The sequence below is a fragment of the Cuculus canorus genome, chromosome Z, assembly GCF_017976375.1.
Source record: "Cuculus canorus isolate bCucCan1 chromosome Z, bCucCan1.pri, whole genome shotgun sequence".
NCBI classification, from domain to species: domain Eukaryota; kingdom Metazoa; phylum Chordata; class Aves; order Cuculiformes; family Cuculidae; genus Cuculus; species Cuculus canorus.
In genome coordinates this window covers 65,606,004-65,630,036 of record NC_071441.1, presented here as the reverse complement: position 1 = coordinate 65,630,036, position 24,033 = coordinate 65,606,004, and the positions used below count along the sequence as shown (strand labels likewise).

The 24,033-nt window shown below is 37.3% G+C and overlaps 1 protein-coding gene across 5 annotated transcripts in view; it reads left to right on the top strand.

Moving 5' to 3' along the window:
- The window catches only part of SPEF2 (sperm flagellar 2), an 88,462-nt gene that overhangs the window by 18,066 nt on the left and 46,363 nt on the right, over window positions 1–24,033 (top strand). For 4 of the 5 annotated variants that reach the window (XR_008447812.1, XM_054054385.1, XM_054054383.1 and 1 more), the window contains exons 8-21: window positions 1,508–1,696; window positions 2,824–3,011; window positions 4,881–5,049; window positions 6,964–7,183; window positions 7,710–7,837; window positions 8,066–8,144; window positions 13,498–13,571; window positions 14,345–14,448; window positions 15,246–15,493; window positions 17,170–17,278; window positions 18,997–19,154; window positions 21,237–21,430; window positions 22,966–23,093; window positions 23,200–23,338. Coding sequence is in view for 3 of the 5 variants with exons in the window: in XM_054054385.1 (XP_053910360.1) it covers window positions 1,508–1,696; window positions 2,824–3,011; window positions 4,881–5,049; window positions 6,964–7,183; window positions 7,710–7,837; window positions 8,066–8,144; window positions 13,498–13,571; window positions 14,345–14,448; window positions 15,246–15,493; window positions 17,170–17,278; window positions 18,997–19,154; window positions 21,237–21,430; window positions 22,966–23,093; window positions 23,200–23,338 (2,127 nt within the window). In the remaining 2 variants the exon portion in view is untranslated. Of the gene's footprint in view, window positions 1–1,507; window positions 1,697–2,823; window positions 3,012–4,880; window positions 5,050–6,963; window positions 7,184–7,709; window positions 7,838–8,065; window positions 8,145–13,497; window positions 13,572–14,344; window positions 14,449–15,245; window positions 15,494–17,169; window positions 17,279–18,996; window positions 19,155–21,236; window positions 21,431–22,965; window positions 23,094–23,199; window positions 23,339–24,033 lie in introns of those variants that run through there. The other variant, XR_008447813.1, reaches the window with a different exon arrangement.

Genomic DNA, 24,033 nt, shown 5'->3' with positions numbered 1-24,033 from the left:
AAGATAAGAAGAATGCTGAGGGGTTTTTCTATCAGCTTAGTCTTTTCAAATAATTTGTAATTAATTGGAATGTATTTTATTCTTAACAGTCATAAGAGCAAAGGAACTTAGAAGTACAGGAAGATTTGTGTTTGAAAAATGTCAGCTTCTCCCTAACATCAACATTAAAGAACTCTTATTACAAATCTGTTATTCTCCTTATTGCAATTAGAGTAGCCATGTTTTGTAGTTTTGCTTTAGAAGTCTATTGCGGGTGTCTTGGTTGCATTGCGTAGCACAGAACTCCACCTCTTTGTGGAGTTCTTTCTTTCATAATAGCATGGTAGTATGTAATAAAGTTTTATTTTTCATTTATAGTTGGACTTATGTAATGCATTCTTCCCTGTCTCTGTCACAGATAGCTGATGGAAAAAAAACAAGATTAAAAGAAAATAGAAGTGATGCTTTATTTTGGTTTGGTTTTCATACTATGACTAACTGGCTTTTTTCTGTTCTTAGGAAATTAATTTTAACACTTGAGATTAGTTCCAGTTTAGGTCCTTAAATTTGAATTTATATTTCATAGCAGTTTTGCTGCATCTGAAAAAAATGTCCAGGGAATCGGAAATTTCCTCTAAAATTCTGCTTTAGGAGTGATAATTGTCGATGGAATTTGAAAGCTGATGCTTTTGCTTAGAACTCAGAGTAGTTATGGACTGTAAAAGTAGCATGGCAGAACTTTAGGTTATGTTAAGCATTAGGTTTGACACCAGGAGCAGTATAGAAAAGTGTAGTAGCGAGGAGGAGCTATTATGTTTCGTTAAGTACTTTGAAAAATAAGAGTCTGCAGCCTTCATAGTGTCTATGCCTACCAACCATGCTTCAAGCAATGATTCAGAATTATATTCTTATAATACTGAGTAGGGGATTCTATTCATTTCCCAGTGAGAGCACCAAGACTGTTTCCTAAAAGTCTTACAATTTCCTCTGTTCTAAATGCTTCCCTGTATTCCCTGTCTCCTGGGTAACGGAGGAAGTAATTACTTGAATCCTGAGAAAGAACAAAAAAGTTCAAAACTGTAGAAGAATAGACTGATAAGAATCCAGCAGACAATGGCTGAGAATAGGGACTGGTGAAGATCTAGGATAAGTAGGGGAAATTATGACTGGTTAATGATTTGAGGAAAGGATATATCTTAACATTCAGGGGCAATTATTTGAAATATGCTGCAGTTTTTTGCACACAGGCAATATCCAAGTTAAAATTGAGTTAATCTGAACAAATATATTTTTACTGAGTATCTCAGTTAAGACATATTTAGAATTCACTTTCATGGTTCTAGAATTCTTGTACAGTTTCAAAAGTAGTATTAGTAGATAAATATGTATATTGTTCTAGATTTAGGTACCAAATAAGCAGGTAATGCTGTTATATGAATACATACACATTTCTCATATCAGACACTGATGAGTTGTCTATGAAGTACTATCAAGCACAGCTTATAAGCTATTATTTTTTAACTTTTAGGAAGCTTACCGGGAGGAGCAACTTATCTACAGACTAATGAGACAATCTCAGCAGGAGCGGAGGATTGCTGTTCAGCTCATGCATGTTCGACATGAAAAAGATGTGTTAAGGCAAAATAGAATTTTCAGGGAAAAACAATATGAAGAAAGACGACTGAAAGATTTCCAGGAGGCTCTTGATAGAGAAGCGGTAAAAGATTATTTGCTTCTTGAATTGCTATAGGACTGTTGCAGTACTTTCCGGTTTTAAAATGGAACTTGTGTTTTCATCTGTTAGGATGTAGGACTTTTATAGGGACAGAATGATTTAATGATGAATATATTGTTTTCGTCTAGCTTCAAGGTTACAACTAAGTCAATAAGGGATAAAACTGAGTAACTTAGAGTCTAGTTTTGGTCTTTTCTTCCAGACTAATCTTAACTTTGTAGGGAAACATCTCTGTATACTGAAGTTAAAAGGCACAGTATTTCAGAGGCAAAATCACAGAAGGGTAGAAAATCTTATTTCAAGAATCATGTTTTCCACTTCCTTTAATCTGTTATCGTCCATTTTTTGACAACTGTTGGAGGAGTTTCACTCATGAGTGCCAATTTTGATCTGAGAGCTTGGAGCTGATTAATAAATCAAAAGAATTCATAATCCTATGCAAACTGCCAAGTGCTATTCCCATAGTAGGCTACAATGTGATGGCACCAATCTGACTTTCTCCTGCCAAACAAAATTAGCAGCTTCAGATCTTCCACACAGCTGGTGTTCTATGTAATTAGCAGCTATAGCTATTGAGCACAACATGTTTTTTACCTGTGCTTTTGGCCAAGAGGAACACAACATCACAGGAACTAGTGATAATTTTCTACCATGGCCAGAGATGTTTTTAAAAAATTAAACAGCATCAATAATATAATATTAGTTGCAGATCAGAATCTTGTAAGTTAAATTACTCGTCATATATTCTAAAGGCGTATTTCGTTGTGGGTTTCAGTGGAACTAAACTGTTGTCAATGCATATGCTAGTTGTTCCTCAGGAAGAGTAGGCAGCATCTTTTAGTGTTTGTCTGCTCCCCAAGCACTGAAGGTATTCTGATTCAATGTATATTAACAATTAGAAAGCAAGCAAACTGGAACTTATAGAATTACTAGAAATTTTAGATTTCTGTGTGTGTTAATTTGCTTGATGGCTATTCAACTCCAGTGAGAATCCAGCTGTTTTAATTTCTTTAGTTAAATAAGCAAATGGATTTTTGTTTCCAGGATTTTGCATTCTGCACTTTCATTTTTTTTGCAATCTCAAGTTTACTCTTCTGAAAAACTTCTAGGCTCTGGCAAAACAAGAAAAAATTGATTATGAAGAACAAATTATCAAAGAAAGAGAATGCCATGAGAAAATTGCTGTTGAAAGAGCTCAGGCTCGTTATAAAAAGCATTATTCTATATGTCGGGAAATAATCGACCATATCATTGATTTGTCAACAAAAGTAGGAGAATATCGTATACTGACAAACAAGTAAGTATGTAGTTAGGCGAAACTAATAGCTGTTAGTCCTAATTATTCAGACTGGTTTAAGCACCAGAACCATTTAATCTAAATTATAAGATGTCTTACAAGACAGCTCCATTTTGTTTGCATGGGAAAATGATATTACTTTCATGTGATGATTCACTGATGTGTAATACAGGGTGAATTAATGCTAAAGCCTTAGCATAATTTCTTGAAAAATCAACTAACTTGAATCTTTAGGAGACCAAGTTTCACTATTTCTGCTGTTTGTGGAACTACTGACTACCTTCATAAAAATGAACAAATTGTTATTTTAAAAGTTAAAAACTGAGTGGTGCTCATCTCATTCTAGATTGCTTAACTAGCTGAGTGCTTCCTCAGTGTAGGATAAACAGAATTAATTTCTCAAGATATATCAACCTGCCTGGACTGCCTTGAGACAAGCAGTTCAGTTCAGAATCTTCCAAGTCTTACATGCTGTCATTCCCTCTTCTGATGTGCCCTAACTGGACAGCATTTCTGAGAAGGTCCTAAAAAGGCAGCAACCTCCAAACTGCCTGTACTGTAGGAGTGTTTCCAAAATACAGAGCATTGTTGCTGTTGTTCTTTCGTTGGTATTCAGTGATTAGACTCCAGATTTTGGCATACTAGAAAATATGGCAAAATCTTGATTGCCTTTTAGTGTAATGGAGTGTTGAAATAATAAAGCAGCAAGTATATGAAATACATATGAATGTATTTTATGGAAATTATATAAACTTAGGCTCAATAGGTACTTCATAAAATCATAGAATCATAGAATCGCTAGGTTGGAAACGACCTACTGGATCATCAAGTCTGACCATTCCTAACAATCCCTAAACCATGCCCCTCAGCACCTCATCCACCCGTCCCTTAAACATCTCCAGGGAAGGTGACTCAACCACCTCATTGGGCAGTCTGTTCCAGTGCCCAATGACCCTTTCCGTGAAAACTTTTTTCCTGAAAAATAGTCAGTCTAGATGCAGTTTAGCAATGATTTGAGGATTTGCATGTCTGACATGGTCATGTCTCCAATGTAAACTAGTGTTACATTTGCTTGTACTGAGTAGTACAAAATGACATGTACAGATATCTGACATGTGTTCCAAAATATGCATACCAAGGTTGTATCTGCACATACTGCCTCTACAGGTATGCTTTGCTGTGTTTCTGTGCACTCTGTTGTGCAGGAGATGTACCATGTGTTCAATTATTTTTGAATAGTATATGCAGGGTTTATTTAAAGCTATAACACTCAGTTATCTACAATTATTATTAAGAAATGGAAAGTCAAGTCGATGTAATTTTAAGAAATAACGAAACCTTCATTTTAAACATACTTAGCAGCCATAGAATTTTAACGTGACAAATGTTAGCATCCTGTTTGTATTTAGCTTGCTACTGTGTGCAGGGTGTCTTGTTTCATATGAATGTTTCTTTCTTTCTTTTTTCTTTCTAAAAGAAAAAAAAGTTATATAATCCTGAACTAATTTTAGCTTCCAGGAAAAAGTTGTGTACATTTTTGGTGACTAGAGGCCATACCCCCCAAAAAGGGAAGACTATTTTGGAGCAGGGAAAAATAGCTATAGTGAAACCGTTACTGCATAGCCCTGCCAGCCAAACACTGTGTGATGACACATTTGTGAAAATGCTGAAGCCTGCAAGTGCGTACTGCTGTCATATAAGTGCTTATAAAAAACTGTAATAATTATGGAAAGCATTATAAACTATATCTGACTTAGCATATCCTTCTCTCATTATTGTGATTCTTGTAAATTTGGATCTACTATTCCCAAATAGGTAACTCCTTTAGTTTTTGTTTTGGAACTGATTCTTTTTCTTTGTCTTCTGCAGCAAAATTCCATTAAAACTGATGTGTGATTGGAAGGAATTTTTTGTTAATGGAAAACCAATATATGAACAAGGCTCAATTCAACCTTTGCCAAATGAACCAAGCCCAGAACAACTTGTAGAACTGAATAAAATTAGTCTATTAGATGAAAAAGATTACCATGAGTACAAGGTACATGAAGCTGATAAGACATAATGGAAGACAATACACCTTGACTTTTCATAATCATAAACATTGTGATGCGTTTTTTTCTTTTATTAGTTTCTGATATCAAAATTTGACATATATTTTCATTGCATGATGTTGTATATGGAATATGGCTATATGTTATGTTAGTAGCAGTGGAGAGCTGGTGCAATTTTAAAACACTATTATAATTTCATTCTTGTATATAGCATTGATTGTATTTTTTTCCTGAGTTCATTGGGCCAACATGTAAATTGCAATGCAATTAATTTTTACCTATTTGGAATCTGATAGTGTGGTTAATGCACATTGCTTTGTTAGCCTTATCATGTTGGTTTGGATGTTGGTAGCAGATGCCTACTGTAAGATCCCCCATGGAGATGACCTATAGGCATTCAATGAGGCTTCCACAACCACCGTAGTTTACTTGTACACATTCAGCATTCTCCTTAATATAAAGTGTGACTCCTTTTCTACTTCCTTGCCTGTTTTTACAAAACAGCCTATAGCCATCCATCATGATCCTCCATGTGAGTTGTCCCACCATGTTTCAGTTACTCCTATGATATCATAACTTTCTGACTGGGCATGGAGCTTCAATTCCTCCAGATTGCGTGCATTGGTATACTTACCCTTGAGGTGATTGGTCTTCTAGTTCTCACTTGTGAGTCAGCTACGAAACATTTGCTATTGCTCTGATTGGCCTGGCTTATTCTCCAGTTGAATGAAATGACAGGAGCATTACCATTTTTGACCCGGTCCCCCAAGTCCTTCAATTTATAGCCTGCCTCACCAAGCTGGCCATTCTGCTGCCAAAGATTCCCTTGCTTTTTGTAGACAGGAGGATCTCTCCCCTGTGTAACAGCTTATAGCCATCAAAGAATGTCCCATTGCCAAGGAAACCAAAATTCTCATGATGGCACCAGCCAGAAAGACCAAAGTTGATTTGTATTATATTAATACATGAAGTATTTTAACTCAAAACAGGTGCAGTCTAGCAGTCTTCTGATTAAAAAAACAGGAAATATGAAGGGTGTGTACTTTGAATGGAGAGCCCATTCTCGTTGGAATTTTTCCTGTGGGTCAGAAGGAATTTAAAAATACCGATACGTCTACTTATATGGTGAAGGAAGAATGGTTCAGATAAGACAAGGATTTGATTTTTTAAGCATGTCTTTTCAATTAATTATTAAGAAGTATGTTTCTGAGATACATTAGAGTGGCAATATTGTACAACTACAGAAGATTTTTCATTTGTGATTACTGATTAGAAATAGAGTATGTTTCCATTTAAAGTGATAATAAGCTATATTGTCTTAGTCTATCTAATGCATATATGTTCAAAGTCAACAGTGATCAGCTTCTGTCAGTCAAATATATGCTGTGGCAATCTGTCATTGATGATAGCAAGGTCAGAAAAAGATTACAATGGTGTCGGGTTTTCTCTATTGAATGCATGTTAAGCAGACATATTTGTTTGAAATCTTTGTCCATAAAATTTTTGAAGATTTGTATGTGATACTGGGCAATAATATTGCTCAGTTTTTAGAATCCTGAATGCTAGGATGCTGTGCTTCTGTTCAAAAGCTGCTACTGATTCCTCCTGTTGTCCTAGTGAAGTTACTTTTCATCTTTAAGGAGTTAGAAAAATCTATTCTAGCAATATACGAAAATGGTTGTAGGAACATTTGTGCCTTCCAATAAAGTATTAGTGAATATCAATAAGTGCTTAATGATTATATCATAATCATGGCTTTTAAGAAGAGTGTATTCTAAAAAATGTTTTACTATTTAGTACTATTGAGATTTGGTTCTTGTATATGTGTGTATGTATAAATACATGTATCTAAAAGGATAAAAGACAAGACACAACTATGTGGTAATTTGTCATTTATACAGAGTATGACAGGGGAATGGTGCCCAGCTGAAGACAACATTGAAAACGAACCTCCTCTTAACAATAACATATTGGGTCATGTGCTTCGTAGACTGATGGACCTTTTCTATCCTCCAAAACCCAAACCTTCACCACCTGTATTTCCTGCATTTCGTATCAAGGGATGTATTTTGGGGAAAGTTTTTAGTGGAAAAACTACCTGTGTAAAGTTTCTTGAAAAAGGTAGAGGTGTTTAGATTTTGTTTTGTTTTGGTTTGTTTTTCTAAAATTCTTAATGATGCTTATTTGTGTTAAAATCCAGCTGTTACAATGAAAATTGTTTGGGCAAATCTTCTAATTACTAGTACTTGAACCTCATCTGCATCTGTATTTTGCATGAGTTCGTTGCAAGTCATTCATTCATTATGTTCAAAAATAAGATTTAAAACATCTGAACTTTAATATAGTGTTAAAATAGTATTACTTCAGTACTGAGAATTTAAAAATGCTTTTGGCAAACTTCTCTGAGGGTGTTTGTTATAGAAGAGACTAGTAAGATGGCTATGTGATTGTGCATACATACTGTGCAGTAGTGACAGAGAAGAGACAGTGCAAACAACTTACGTCAAAATCCCAAATGAAAGGAACAGTGCATTGCTTTGCAAATAATAATGCTGTTTCCTCCTCATTAGTTTGATTGCCAGTAATAGTTTCTCTATATGTATGCTCTGCTCAAACTGTAAGATCATTTAATTTTGTCATGTATTAGTTTGCAGCATTCAGGTACTCTGTGTTGATACTCTGGTTCAGGAGGCCATCCAAGCTTCTCTTAAAAATGAAATGAAAGATGAACACGTGATTCCTCAGAAAATAGAGAATTATGGGAAACAAAATGAGGTAAGCATTTTTGTTAATTTTGGGTTTGGCTCGCATGGGGACATGAAGGTGAAATATATAAGGAAGAAAACAAAATTGTTTCAATTTTGTACTCGATTTCAAACTTAATTCTAAGTTTTGACTAACAAAACCTCAAGAGTCTGCTTCAATTGCCAGACTTTTCAGACTTTTTCTTCCTGTAATATGTAGTTTCGTTTCCAATCCGTTTCCTTTCTTAATTCGTACAAGGTCCAGAGAAACCTGTCAGAATCAGCAGTAGAAGTTCTACAGAAACTACAAACAGATGTATCTATCAATGGGATTGAAGGTGTGTGCATGTTTTATTTATAAATGTGCGTATATATATAAATTTTATACAATTTAATTTTAACTCTTATGTTATCTTAGATGGCAGTTCCTGTTTCTCCCATAGATTTGACATCTGAGTTTTCACAGTAGAATCATAGAATCACCAGGTTGGAAAGGACCTACTGGATCATCAAGTCCGACCATTCCTAACAATCCCTAAACCATGCCCCTCAGCACCTCATCCACCCGTCCCTTAAACATCTCCAGGGAAGGTGACTCAACCACCTCCCTGGGCAGTCTGTTCCAGTGCCCAATGACCCTTTCCGTGAAAACTTTCTTCCTGAAAAATAGTCAGTCTAGATGCAGTTTAGCAATGATTTGAGGATTTGCATGTCTGACATGGTCATGTCTCCAATGTAAACTAGTGTTACATTTGCTTGTACTGAGTAGTACAAAATGACATGTACAGATATCTGACATGTGTTCCAAAATATGCATACCAAGGTTGTATCTGCACATACTGCCTCTACAGGTATGCTTTGCTGTGTTTCTGTGCACTCTGTTGTGCAGGATATGTACCATGTGTTCAATTATTTTTGAATAGTATATGCAGGGTTTATTTAAAGCTATAACATTCAGTTATCTACAATTATTACTAAGAAAAAGGAAAGTCAAGTCAATGTAATTTTAAGAAATAACGAAACCTTCATTTTAAACATACTTAGCAGCCATAGAATTTTAACGTGACAAATGTTAGCATCCTGTTTGTATTTAGCTTGCTACTGTGTGCAGGGTGTCTTGTTTCATATGAATGTTTCTTTCTTTCTTTTTTCTTTCTAAAAGAAAAAAAAGTTATATAATCCTGAACTAATTTTAGCTTCCAGGAAAAAGTTGTGTACATTTTTGGTGACTAGAGGCCATACCCCCCAAAAAGGGAAGACTATTTTGGAGCAGGGAAAAATAGCTATAGTGAAACCGTTACTGCATAGCCCTGCCAGCCAAACACTGTGTGATGACACATTTGTGAAAATACTGAAGCCTGCAAGTGCGTACTGCTGTCAATTGCCTACTGCTGTCCAACCTGAATGTCCCCTGGTGGAGCTTGAGGCCATTCCCTCTTGTCCTGTCCCCTGTCACGTGGCCAGCTCCCTCCTGTCCACGACCTCCTTTCAGGTAGTTGTAGAGAATCATAAGGTCTCCCCTCAGCCTCCTCTTCTCCAGGCTAAAAAATCCCAGTTCCCTCAGCTGCTCCTTGTAAGACTTGTTCTCCAGCCCCTTCACCAGCTTCATTTCTCTTCTCTGGACACACTCCAGAGCCTCAACATACTTCTTGTGGTGAGGGGCCCAGAACTGAACACAGTACTCAAGATGCAGTCTCACCAGTGCTGAGTACAGAGGGAGAATAACCTCCCTGGACGTTCTGGCCACGCCGTTTCTCATACAGGCCAAGATGCCGTTGGCCTTCTTGGCCACCTGGGCACACTGCTGGCGCATGTTCAGTCGGCTGTCAACAAACACCCCTAGGTCCTTCTCCTTTAGGCAGCTTTCTAGCCAGACTTCTAGTCTGTAGCACTGCATAGGGTTGTTGTGCCCCAAGTGAAGGACCCGGCATTTGGCCTTGTTAAACCTCATCCCACTGGTCTCAACCCAGCGGTCCAGCCTGTTCAGATCCCTTTGCAGAGCCTCCCTACCCTCCAGCAGATCCACACTTCCACCCAGCTTAGTGTCATCTGCAAATTTGCTAAGGGTGCACTTGATGCCTTCATCCAATTCATTGATAAAGACATTGAACAGGGCTGGACCCAGTACCAAGCCCCGGGGAACCCCACTTGTAACTGGCTTCCAGCTGGAGTTAACTCCATTTTCCACCACTCTCTGGGCCCGGCCATCCAACCAGTTTTCAACCCAGGAGAGTGTGCGCCTGTCCAGGCCAGAGGCTGACAGTTTCTGAAGCAGAATGCTGTGAGAAACTGTGTCAAAGGCTTTACTGAAGTCCAAGAAGACTACATCCCCACAGCCTTTCCCCTATCCAGTAGTCGACTCACTTTGTCGTAGAAGGTGATCAGGTTAGTTTGGCAAGACCTGCCTTTCGTGAACCCGTGTTGACTGGGCCTGATCACCCGGTTCTCTTGCATGTGCTTCATGATAGCACTCAAGATCACCTGTTCCATGACTTTCCCTGGCACTGAGGTCAGGCTGACAGGCCTATAGTTCCCTGGATCCTCCCTGCAACCCTTCTTGTAGATGGGCACAACAATAGCCAGCCTCCAGTCCAGTGGAACTTCCCCAGTCAGCCAGAACTGCTGAAAGATGATGGAAAGGGATTTGGAAAGCAGATCCGCCAGCTCCTTCAATGTTCTTGGGTGGATCCCATCCGGCCCCATAGACTCGTGGGTGTCTAGGTGGGCAAGCAAGTCTCTAACCACCTCCTCTTGAATCATCATTCTGCTCCTCTAACTCCTGGGTTTGTACACAGAGGGAACAACTTTCCTTACTGTTAAAGATAGAGGCAAAGAAGGCATTTGGTACCTCAGCCTTGTCCTCATCTCCTGTTACTTTTGTTACTTCTGCATCCAGTGGGGACTGAATATTCTCCCTAGTCCTCCTTTTCTTGTTAATGCATTTGTAGAAATATTTTTTTATTATCTTTCACAGACTTAGCCAATTTGATTTCTAGTTGGGCCTTAGCCCTCCTGATTTTTTCCCTGCATGATCTCACTTCCTCACTGTAGTCCACCCAAGATGTCTGTCCCTTTTTCCAAAGCTCATAGACATTCCTCTTCTTTTTGATGCCTCTCAAGATCTCCTTACTCAACCAAGCTGGCTTTTTCCCCCGCTGGCTCCTTTTCCGGAACACAGGGATGGCTTGCTCCTGAGCTGCTAGGATTTCATTTTTGAAGAGCGCCCAGCCCTCGTGGGCTCCCTTGCCCTGAAGGACTGTCTCCCATGGGACTTTGCCAACCAGCCTTCTGAACACTCAAAAGTCTGCCCTCTGAAAGTTTAATGTGACTGTTTTGCTAATCCCCTTCTTCATCTCCCCTTGAACTGAAAACCTTATCATCTCATGGTTGCTTTGTGCCAACCCTTACATCCCCCACAAAGCCCTCTCTTTTCACAAACAGCAGGTCGAGGTAGTTTCCATAAAGAATTTCCTGTTTCCACACATTTCTGGTGTCTTGAAGCAGCAAGTGCAAGCTGCTCGATAGAGGAAGGAGAGCTAAATGATGAGGGTAAGTAGCACAGCAGAAAGCGCTGACATTCATCAACAAAGAGTGAGGATATTGACTGAAGTCCAGGTCACAACCAGGCTTAGAGACATGGATGAGTGTGAGCCTCAGTCTGGTGACAACCCAGCTATTCTGAGGTCAAGCCAGAAGCTCGAGACAGCAGGTGGGCATTGGGGTCAGAATCAAGAAGACAGAATACAGGGTGCAGATCTGGCTGCTACACAGCTGTAATGCATTATAGGTAGGGTACAGGATGAGAGCTTCATCTTGAAAGCAGCTTCCAAAGGAAGGAGAGGCAAGCCCTCACCTGCCCTCCCTTTACAACCGATCTTATCAACAGAGGAACTTGCACTGATCTCAGTCACCTAAACTCAGAGTCACAAAGTGATTGAGGGTGGGAGGGACCTGTGGAGATCATCTAGTTCAATTGTTCTCAAAGCAGGGTCACTACTGCGAATTGTTCAGGACCACGTTCAGTTGGCTGCTGAATGTCTCCAGGGATGGAGACTCCACAGTATCACTAAGCAGTGCGTTCCAATATTCTGTGACCCTTGCAGTTAACATTATTATGCTTAAATGGAATTTCCTGTGTTTCAGTGTGAGTCTGTTGCCTTTTGTCGTTCTACTTGGCACCACAAAGAAATGTCTGCCTGCTTTACTCCCCTGCCATGCCCCAGGTATTTCTATGCAATAAGATTCCCCTCGGTCCTTTTCATCTCCAAGCTGAACACTCTCAGGTCCCTCAGCCTCTCCTTGTTATGTCAGGTATTCCAAGACCTTAGTATTCATCAATGCTTTCTTTGGACCTGGCCCAATGTATCCATGTCTTTCTTGCCCTGGATGAGTCCTGAACTGGACGCAACACTCCAGATGTTCTGTCACCAGGGCCATATCTTCTTAAAGTAATCCAGGATGCTGTTAGTGTTCTTCCATGCAAGGGCACATTGCTGTGTCATGGTCAACTTGTTGTCCTCCAGGGCCTCCAGGCCTTTCTTTGCAAAGCTGCTTTCAAGACAATTGGCCTCCAGCTGATATTGAAAGCATGAAGGCACATAGCCACCATCTCATCGTAGAACACTGTGAGGTTAGTCAGGTATAATTTCTCCTTGCTCCTGGGAGTTCAGCCTTGTTTCAGTCCACCCCAGTGTCCACTTACCTAGTCCATACTGTATCAGTTTGTCTATGAGGATATTAAAGAAGACAGTGTCAGAAAATAAGATAAATAGTTATGTGCCGATCTTCTCTCAGCCGCTGAGCCACCACCTCATTGTAGAAAGCTGTTAGGTTAGTTGGGCATCATTTTCTCTTCACAAGTCCATGCTGACAACTCCCAGTCATCTCCTTACCCTTAGTGTGCTTGGAGATGGTTTCCATGTTTGTTTGCTCCATTGGTTCCCAGTTTTCCCTTCCACTGCAGTGAGGCTGATTAGGTGGTACCTCTCCAATTCCTCCTTCTTGCATTCCCTGAAAAGAAGAGTGACAGTTGCTTTCTTACAGTCCTCGAGAATCTCCCTCAATCAAGCATAACCTTTCAAAGATGACTGAGAGTGGCCTAGCAATGACATGGGCCAGCTCCCTTGACATGTGTGGGCTTATGCCATCAGGTCCCTTGGACTTGTGTATTTTCAGTTTATTCAAATGTTCGTTAGGCCGATCTTGCTCCACCAAGGGTAAGTCTTTTTTTGCTGCAGAATTTCCTGCCAGTCTCACGGGCTTGAGATTTTTGAGTGTGAGTTTCACTCTTCCCTTTGCTGTGGTGATACCTGTAAAACCCTTTCTTGTTGCCCTTCTCATCACACATAAGGCAAGGCCTTTCCCCTATGAGAACTGTCAAGCGTTGAAAGAGGTTGCCTGGAGAGAGAATGTAGTCTCTATCCTTGGATATTTTTCAAGCTCACACAGAGTAAACAACTGAGCAGCTTGACTTCTAACTGATACCAGTTTGAGCACAAGGTTGAACTTGACCTCGATGAGCTTCAGAAGTTGCTTCCTATCTGAACATATTGATGATCTTATGATTCTAACATTTGTATATGTCTTCCATATCGATTTGTTCAGAGAACAGCAGTGATGCAGGTACTTCTATTGTTTATCTGTAGTAATATAGTAATATAATTGTCAAACTTTATAATATACCTATTTCAGGCAATTGTCCTGTCAGAAAGGATCCATCTAAGCAAGAATTTAAATCAGATAACAGCCAGAATGGCCTATCCAAGGTTTGTAATCCAATTTTATCTTCTTTATAAAGACGCATTAGTTAAATGGTGACATTCTTCATTGTGAATTTATTTTTTAATTGACCTTAATGAAGACATTTTCTGATGAAATATGAGAACAGTTTATTATGGAGATCTATTGCTGCATATATTTGTTAAAGTGGTAGATATTGTTAAGGGTTTGTATTTTCCTGTTAAATCTCACATTCACATAAGGTATACTACTTCCTATGTCATTTATGACTTATAAAAAATGTATTCCTGATCTTCCTTCTGCCGAGCACATCATTCATACTCATGACAAGGTTTCTTTTTTACTTAATTACTGTAGAATTACTTAATTCTACAATGATCTCTCTTGCTGTCATTGGAAAATACTTCAAAAGCTAGGATATAAAAGGTTGTAGAACTAATGAAGTTAAATACTACTGTAGCAAACTGTCAGTTTAATCAGAATAAGCTTAGAGCCAGGTCACTTTATTTTTTATTTCTTGGCCTTCATATCCTTTGTTTCTCAATCTTGTTTCTTCCAGTCATTTTCATAGGTATAATAATGGAAATTAGTTGGAGATTTCAGTTAAAATGGGCCAGCTTTACATCAGTTGAGACTGTTTCTGCTTGATTCATAGCAATGAATACTGAATATAAATAAATAACACAATAAAACTTAAATTTAAATAAATAAATGTATAATATAGAAAGTAGAATCATACTTTTATAACAGTGTTGTGAACATTCTGAGCATGTTAGCCTTATACTGCGCTCTTCCACAGCTATCTGTACGTGCCCAGCTTGGCGCCGCATCACAGAAATTGTTGAAGAAAGGAAAAACTATTCCCGATGAATTACTAGTTGACATCTTATTGGAAGCCATTAAGTATGAAATTATGTAGCTTTTTTTTCTGCAGTTATTTAGTGTAATTATCCAGTTTATAGTCCAGATTGAGACACTTCTCTTTATTAAGGTATTTTTTGAGCACTGGAGTCTTCTGCTTGGGAAGTGAAGCTAATTAGTGAAATCAGTTAATGTTCGTTTTATCTTAGCAGTAGAATGTTTGCGGTGGAATGTAGCCATAAATTATACTGGCATTATTGTAAACTGCTGAAGGTAAATAAAAATACATTCATTACTATCATACAGTCATTAAATATAACTGTTTCCATTTTCCTGATTAGTTGGAAGCTATTCAGCATGCGCTAGTATTTTTTTCTTTTAGATTTTGAATGATGCATCATCCAAGCATTCACACTTCATCCTACTTATTTTTTCCTACTCATGTTTGACAGAAAATTGTTATATTATTCCTATTACTATATTTGTAAAGTTATGAAATGGTTTTTGATGTTTGCAAAAACTAGTAGGTAAAATACTGAAATTAAACCTCTGATTATAGTCTATGTAGAGACTGTTTTTAAAATCTTTATTTATCAAGACAGCAAAAATTGGTTTGGTTTTGCTTTTTTTTCACTTTCAGTTAGGCTTGATTTTATTTTCTAGTTGAAAATCTATTGCTTTACAGTCTAAGTTTTATTGGTGTCTGTCATATTCTGTATTCATTAGGATATTTAATGTACTGAATGCAGAATGAAAGGCTGCTAAGACAAGCTTTTCTGTAGGTGTCATTACTATGCTATGAATTCACTGTATAATTCTGGTTCTTCATTTACTTTTAGCCAAACACCACCAGAGAAGGGTTGGATTGTGGATGGGTTTCCAATGACAATTAATCAGGCAAAGCTATTTGAAAAAGCCTATACAGGGATTGATCCAGAAGCAAAAGATGGAAATTCTGGAAAGCTCACACTTGTTACAGATCCCAGAGTCCCTAACGAGCCTCCTGTTAACTTACCAGCATTTGATGTTTCTGTGTTATTGGATGTTTCAGACACTGTGGTGCTGAAACGATTGGCTGACTTGAAATGTAAGTTTCTGACTATTTTTAACAAGCTCAAATGACAAGCAGGTTCTGATGTATGGGGAGTGTAAAGACTGTTATAATACTGAAATGACCAAATTTTGAGTAATTGCCACATAACAGCAATTGCCATGTTTTAATTAAAAATGCTAAATTATGTAATATTTATTGTTTCATCTGATAATTATATAATTAGAAATTGTTTAGATGTCTGAAAAGCTTTCTTCTCCATTTGTAAAGTCCCTTTTAACTGTAGCTGTCTAGACATATGTGATTAGGTATATGTATCCCGTTAATCCCAGAAATTATTTACCAGATATACCTGTATGTTGTACTCAGTGGAGTAAAATAGTATTATTGCACCACTTCTCTACATCTCATAGTATCACATTCATTAATTGTCTATTATCACCTTGACTACTTCCAGATTATTTCAAATACTTTTTGTTTGTTTCAGTCAAAGGTAGATCAGAAGTGTGCAACTGCCTGAGCATACACTTCTGTGTGTTTGTACTGAGTTCTCACTGGACCTGAGACAGCACAGTGGCTGGTGTTAGATATTGCATAAAACAGTAGCTGGAAAAAAATACAATTTACAGCAGGTGCATAACTATGCCTCATTACAAATAAGAATGTATGAATAGTATTTTTCTGCAGGAGACACATTTTGAAAGAGATGAAGGAAAGGATAAACAAAGGGATGTACCAACATTCATCCCCTGATGATTCCAGTCTTTGTCTCATCTTTAGTCAGTGAGCAGTCAGAAATAGTAAATTTTCGCCTAAAGTGGCAAACTATCAAAGGCTTTGGGGTGGATGTTTCAGACCACACATTTTTCATTAGTCACCTTGACAAAATACAAGTTCTTTTCATGAATATGTGTCATGTTGTTGTCTTCAAATTGTAAGGGGATTCCTCTTCATTTGGTTTTCACTACAGCACTGACATGGCATGTGGCTTGAATTAAAGCACCATTTATGTATTGGTAGGATTGAGCATGAGGCAAAATCATTAGAGCTTTTGCTAACAATGCAGTGAAGACAAAACTGTAGACACTTGAAATTCTTGTTGATCTGAAGACCTTGTGTTGCCAAAACACTTTGAAAATGTGATAATACATGGTATAATCTCAGAAATCCAAACAGTTTATTTTGTAAGATGTAATGTACTGATAGAAAAAGTCAAGAGAACAAGGAAATAAACCGAGAAAATTATAATGAATTCACTTGTTTATATTCAGAAAGGTTTTTTAAATCTAGAGAAGACTCAGAGACAATCTTGTTTTCAGATTCAGATTAGATTGGGAAAATACCTTCTAACTGCTAGAACAGATAAACCTGAAATAGTCCATCTGCAGGAACACTCCGTATCTACAACTGGAGATATTTCTATGACTGCAAAGCATCCATCAGGAAACGTTAGTGCTGTCATGGCCCTGCATTTAAGCAAAGAAAGAGGCAAGACACTGTCTTCAGGTCCTTTCCAGCTTTATTTTATACTTCTATGATTTTCTGTGACTTTTCCTTGCTTTAAGGAAGTCGGGCACTCAATTTTTAAAGAAGAAATGTAAGATCAAAAAACATTGAAATATTTCTTTTATTAATTATCTTACTTAGGGCAAATAACTACCTGCACAATTATCTTTGTCTGCTTTACCTCATATATACTGTTTTTCACACAGCAGATAAATCAGAGTCGCATCAAATTCAACAGGAGGGCAACAAGCAAAATTCAGATGCTGAAATCACAGAAGAGGAGATTGATTTAGCCAGGGACCAGGTGCTGCCTAGGTATGTTATATGAAATGCAAACAAGTTGCTTCGGCCACATGTGAAGGCATGTAATTAATCTGTATCTTGTATGGGATCCATGATAGTACTGGCATGCCTAATGTTGAGATTTTACTTAGGAATTTCTCTAAAGTGGGGCCTAAATAAGTACTTTCATTTTGGGGACAATATAAATAATTCCAGAAGATAAGAATTAATGTGTTTTACTTTTCCAATTTATTCTTCCAAGGACAATTTCTTCTTCAGATACATATTGCGCGAACCGTACATATAGATTACATATATACATACTTATCAATATACATATTCTGGGTCTAGTCCTGTTTGATGTCTTTATCAATGACCTGGATGAGGGGATCAAATGCACCCTAAGTTTGCGGATGAAGCTAAGCTGGGGGGAAGTGTTGATCTGCTCTTCAAAGGGATCTGGACATGCTGGACCACCAAGTGGTCTGAGGTTTAACAAGGCCAAATGCTGGGTTCTGCACTTGGGGCACAACAACTCTATACAGTGCTACAGACTAGGGGAAGAGTGGCTAGAAAGCTGTCTGGAAGAGGAGGACCTGGGGGTGTTGATTGACAGCCGACTAAACATGAGCCAACAATGTGCCCAGGTGGCATCTTGGCTTGTATCAGAAACGAAGTGGCCAGCTAGGTTATTCTGCCCCTGGACTTGGTACTGGTGAGGCCACACCTCGAATACTGTGTTCAGTTCTGGGCCCCTTGCTACAAGATGGATGTTGAGGCTCCGGAGCATGTCCAGAGAAGAGCAACGAAGCTGGGGAAGAGGTTGGAGAACAAGTCTTACGAGAAGTGGCTGAGGGAACTGGGGTTGTTTAGCCTGGAGAAAAGGAGGCTGAGGGGAGACGTTATTGCTCTCTACAACTACCTGAAAGGAGGTTGTAGAGAGGAGGGAGCTGGCCTCTTCTCCCAAGTGACAGGGGACAGGACAAGGGGGAATGGCCTCATGCTCTGCCAGGGGAGGTTCAGGCTGGACATCAGAAAAACATTTTTCACAGAAAGGGTCACTGGGAAATAGCAGGCTGCTCAGGAAGGTGGTTGAGTCACCATCCCTGGAGGTATTTAGAAGGCGGGTAGATGAGGTGCTGAGGGACATGTTTTAGTGGTTGATAGGAACGGTTGGACTCGATGATCTTGGAGGTCTTTTCCAACCTAGCAATTCTATGATTCTATATATGTGTATCTAAACATACATATATCTGAGCTGTGTCATATATTATGTGACTGCCCTTGAGTGAAATGAACATGGTTTGAGACAGAGACTTTCTAAAATGATAATTTCCACTTTTACATTTAGAAAACAGACAGTGCATTTTTAATTGAATTATTAGATGTTTAAATTTAAATTAATAGCAAAATCAATAATAAATTTAGTTTCTAAATATTTAATGCTCTTAATCATTTTAGACATATTATTGACTGTTATTGTTTTGTTTGTCACATAAGAAATCATAATTTAGCTTGTAACAGGAAAGAGTCAGAAATATATAAGACTATTTAACTCCAGGATGTTGAAATTTTTCCTATGTTAAAAATGATGGGGTGTGGATGGAGTATTATTTTGCAAAAAATACTGGCTGGATTTGTTTTAGTATTGAATTAGATGTTCTCTTCTTTCCTTTGTTTATTAATTTGGGAAAATGTTTTACTTTTCAGTAGTTAGATTTTAATTTTATTTTTTAATATGATTTTTGTAGAATTTCAAGCTTTCTAGAGACATGGCCAAAATTAGAAAAATGGTTTTCAGTCCATCAAAATATTCTAGTGAAAGTCAATGCAGAGGCAGAAGAAAGTCTAGTGTGTGAAGCAGTGAAGAAAATTATAATGGAAGAAATGGCCAAAAACCAGGATAGAGGTAAATTTTCCTGTTCCTGCTTTTTACAATTCAGTAAGAAAAGACTTTGCACTTTATGATTAACACTAATAGCTAAATTTTAATACTGTGTGTATACATGCATTTTCAGTGGCCCTGCAAGGCTTTGGGGATGTATGAGTCAGTGAGAACTGCACCGGAACTCTGAACTTTTCTGCTGTGTTTTTAACTTTTCAGAGGTTATAGACCAATTTCATATAGTTGCAAAGATAATTTGAGAAAAGTTTTAAAATATTTAAAAGAGTCGATTGGATAAATTTAAATTCCCTGTACTAAAGATTTACTAAAGTCAGTTCTTTCTTCCTGGTTTAAATATTATAGCTAGCATCTTCACCATGTGGGATAGTGTAATGGTATAGGAAAGACTAACTTGCCATTATCAACATATATTCACTTAGCAGCAGCAGCTTAAAAACATGGATAATTCAGAGTGCTTTGGACATCTGTTTTGGTGTGTCTTTATTCCATTTTTTCTCTTAATTGCGTAAAAGGAAAGAATCATTTCAAAATATAAAAAGAAAAAAATATTAAGCATCCAGAGGAAATGATGCATCAAGTAGACTAGATTTAGTAGACATCTGAATAAACACTTTTTTCCTTCGTAATTATTAGAAGAATGTCTTGATGGATTTTCTACCAAAACAAAAAATTAGCTTGAAAACAAGAATTCTTGGAAGAATCACACCTAACAGAAAATTGAGTGAAGTGTTTTCAAAGAACTACCTGACTGGAATGGGGGGGTTTATGTGCTTCATATAATTCATAACCCTGCTGAAGTCAATGGCAAAATTCCTATTGATGCAAATGGAGTTGAGATTTTTCTGGTTAGAGTCTAGCTATCCCTTAGAAATATATACTATAAGGGCTGTTTACTCTTTAGAGAGAGATAATCCCTGTTGTCACTTAACAATGTCTAATTTCACATTTATTTTGATAAGATTCCAAGCTGTCCTTTAGTATTAGGCTAATAAATGATATTAAAGTTAATAATAAGTTAATAAAGCTATGTTCAGTTTTGGGCCCCTCACTACAAGGACATCAAGATGCCGGAGCATGTCTGGAGAAGGGCAACAAAGCTGGTGAAGAGTCTGGAAAACAAGTCTTATGAGGAGCGGCTGAGGGAGCTGAGGTTGTTTAGTCTGGAGAAAACAAGGCTGAGAGGAGACCTTATCACTCTCTACAACTACCTAAAAGGAGTCTGTAGTGAGATGTGGGTTGTTCTCTTCTCCCTCATAGCTAGTGTCAGGACAAGGGAAAATAGCCTCAAGATGCTCAGGGGAGATTTATGTTGGCTATGGATTTGATGATCTTACAGGTCTTTTCCAACTGAAACCATTCTGTGATTCTGTGTAATATGAGCAGAAAGGTATGAGAATGTGTATTAATTAGTCAGATATCAGTAGCATTCTGGGAGTGGCAGGGCAAAGCGAACTCCAGAGGTTAGTTCTCAAAATAGTTAGCAGAAGCTGAAGTTGGAATATTTTATGTGGCAGATGGTCTTGTTCTTTATAGAAACTTAAATAAGGAGAATGATAGCAGTAATTCCGTAGAAGCACCTAGCAAGTCAATGTTTTTCAAAGGCAGATTTGTCACACTTGAAGTAAAACGGAATAAATTTATTCTTTAAATGTTAAGCTTCTTTAAAACAATAAGACAAAACTGTTACAAAAGTGGTTTAATTCAAACCTATTTATTTTCTTTGAGTGTTTTCAAATTCATGGCAAAACTGGCGAGAATGCATACGCATGATTCTGAACAGTTAATTAATGTTAACTTAAAAATCTAGTTGTAGTGTCCTTCTGTTGTCCCTGAGGAGATTCTGATTACTTTCCAGAGGTCAGTTCAGGTCCTAAGGCTGAATTGTGCTCTGTAGCTGCTAACTACATTCAATGTTATTTTGCTCTACTATAAGTTAGCTGGGTTAGTTTTTCACTTTTCTTTCTTTGACACATTATCTATGAAATACTGAATAAATTATTTTGAACTTATTAGAACAGCATAGACGTCTCATATATTGATATTTAAAATACATTTTAATGTACTAATTGTATGTTCATATAAAAGGATCTGCTCAAGAAAAATCACCAGAAGAAAAGCTTTCACCAGTTACATCTCAAGATCTACTTCCTCCAGTTAAATCTCAAGATCTACTTCCTCAAGTTACATCTCAAGATCTACTGTCTCCTGTTCCCGTGGCACCACCACAAATTAAGCCAGGATCAGATGAATGGATTTATGTAAATGAACCACTTCCCAAGGTACACTCATTCATGATTACGTCTTAGATACCAAAGGATATATTTTGCTCAATATTTTGTGCATATTCTACCTAAATATTTTGTCTCATTGCATGTTGCTTTCTTCAATGTTTTGCAATGAAAGATACACCAGAACTGCATTATAAATATCTGAAAAAAACAAATAGTCGTTGCTACCAAGATACATAGGATCAGAAAAGATCGTTTAAAATTTTGGTTATTTATTTCTTCTAAGTTCTTCACAATGATGACGAAGAATAACATGGATGCCAAAATAATAATAATAATAATAGTTTTTAATATTATGAAATACAAGCATAGACTTACTGGGTCAATGCCCTATGTCTGACAAGGGCCAGTTATGGATCTTACAGAGAGAATGTAAGAATGGGGGAAATGTACACCAATCTTTCTCCTAGGATACTTTTTTCCTAACATATTTTCTCTGAGGACATTTTCTTAGCTCTCAAAGGTCTGAAATGTAGGTGTTTTGTGAGATAAATTCAAATCTACATCTTTGTATTTAGAGCCCTCTGTAGACTTTTCTTCCTTTCTTGTATCTAGTTGCTCTTTTTGGAGAAATTTACTTTTTGGTATAGGCTATATAGTTATGCTCTTTCTGAAAAAAATATTTCTATCTCTTTGCTTTATACCTGTTGTTTGCTTGGGTTATTTGATGATCCTAATTCTTCTATTGTGGGATGCAATGAGTAATAGTTCTGTAATCAATATTCACCCTCTAGAAATATTTAAGGTGTGACAGGCACCTGTTGCATCTGCCTTCTTCATTTTGCTCAGTGTTGCTTTGCTTCTCCAATACAGTTGTAATCTGTTTAACTCTTCTCATGTGGAGCAATTCAGTATATTGAATCATGATTCTTGCCCTTCTATCTGTGTTATAGTTCTACTGTAATTTTTTTGAGATGAGGAGCTAGGACTGCATGCAGTATTGAGATTTGAAGTTGCATAGTCATGCTTCATATTTCATTCTGTAATTCCTTTCCTAATATTTACTAGTTTTGCCCTCATGACTACAATTAGCTTGCATAGGCTGTGAGACTCTGAGTGGCTAAAGCAAATAACTCCATATGCTGGATTTCTTTTGGCCAGGGGCTTTATTTTGCATTTCATGACAGTCGACCCGTCAAATGTCACATCTGCAAGGCTAGACAGTCAGCTTAGATTTTTACCAGCTTAAAGAGTTGTGTACCACCAAGTTTTGATACTTAAGTAGTTGTTCTTCTTCCCTTAGTTTTGGGTGTATCTGAAACCACAGATACTGGAGTATTCTCCTAGAATTTCCCATTTATTTTGAGCACTGTCACTTTTCTCCAAGGAAATGCCCAGGATAAACTATATGGTGGTACAGTGTCTATAATAGTTTGTAAATAGTTGCAAATCAAAATAAATACATACTGAAAAAAGTAAATAATATGATTTCATGGAGTCGTCTTTCTTATATTAGCTAGTGGTACACTTAAATGAGTTACCAAGAAATGTGTCAATTAATTTTAATGTTTTTAAAATATTCGCAGGAGGTAGCAGGTTTTCTAGTACCTTACTGGGAAATGGTAGAAAATACATATGTGAATACCATCAAAACTATACTCAGATGCCTCAGAGATGAGCAGCACTCTGTTATTTCCTACTTAGCAGACATTAGGTGAGTAGAAGTAGTAGCTTATTACATTAACATTAATATTTTATCTTTTTCATGTGGCATTCTGTATGTCTGTTAACACCAAAATTATTTTTACTGTAATTTACAGAAAAAAATTCCAAGTTTATTTAAAGTGTCCAGATCTTAAGCAGGAGTTTGTATCCCAGTGGCAAACAGATTTTAATTCAATTGCTGATGACCTGCGAGAAGATGAGGAAACAAAAGAAGAACTACACCAAAGAGTTACTGTAAGTAAATGGCAAAAACTATAATATACCCTGAACTGTACACAAGCTTGATGTAACATTAATAATACAATTTACAATTTTTTTCTTTTTGCTGCTCCTCTTAATCTATTTCACTTCCTCTTCTGCATAAAGTGCTCTTCACAGTTATTTCTCTGGTTTTTGGCCTTATCTTTCTCATGTCTTGCTTCAGTTTTAGATTATATTGTGGAATGCTAACAGATTGTGAAATAAATATTTCTCTGCTTTCTTTACTTTATGTGGTTTTCAGAGATTTTACTCAAAATCTTGGGCATTTCTATCATATTCTAACAGATCTTGACAGTCATTTGTTTTTTCCGTAAGTCATACATGGTAATATATGTCTACTAAAACTGATTTATACAAAGTCCAGAGAATTTCTTATGAACTGTTTTGACTCAGGTAGATCTTTGTGAGATCACAAGTACATGAGTAAAGTTCCTTACAAATTCTGGGCCAAATTTAAAATAGTCAGAAAATAGAGCGATCTCTGAATTTATCACATTCCCATTTCAGAATACACATAATTTTTAGTTGAAATCATATCAGGAAATGCTCCTAGGAAAGGGGAAAAAATGCTAGCAACATTGTTAATTGAAGGGAGCATTGATGGAATAATGGATTAATTCACTGAGATGGAAAATAATGGACCTTCTTTTCCATAAAATTGTTACAGT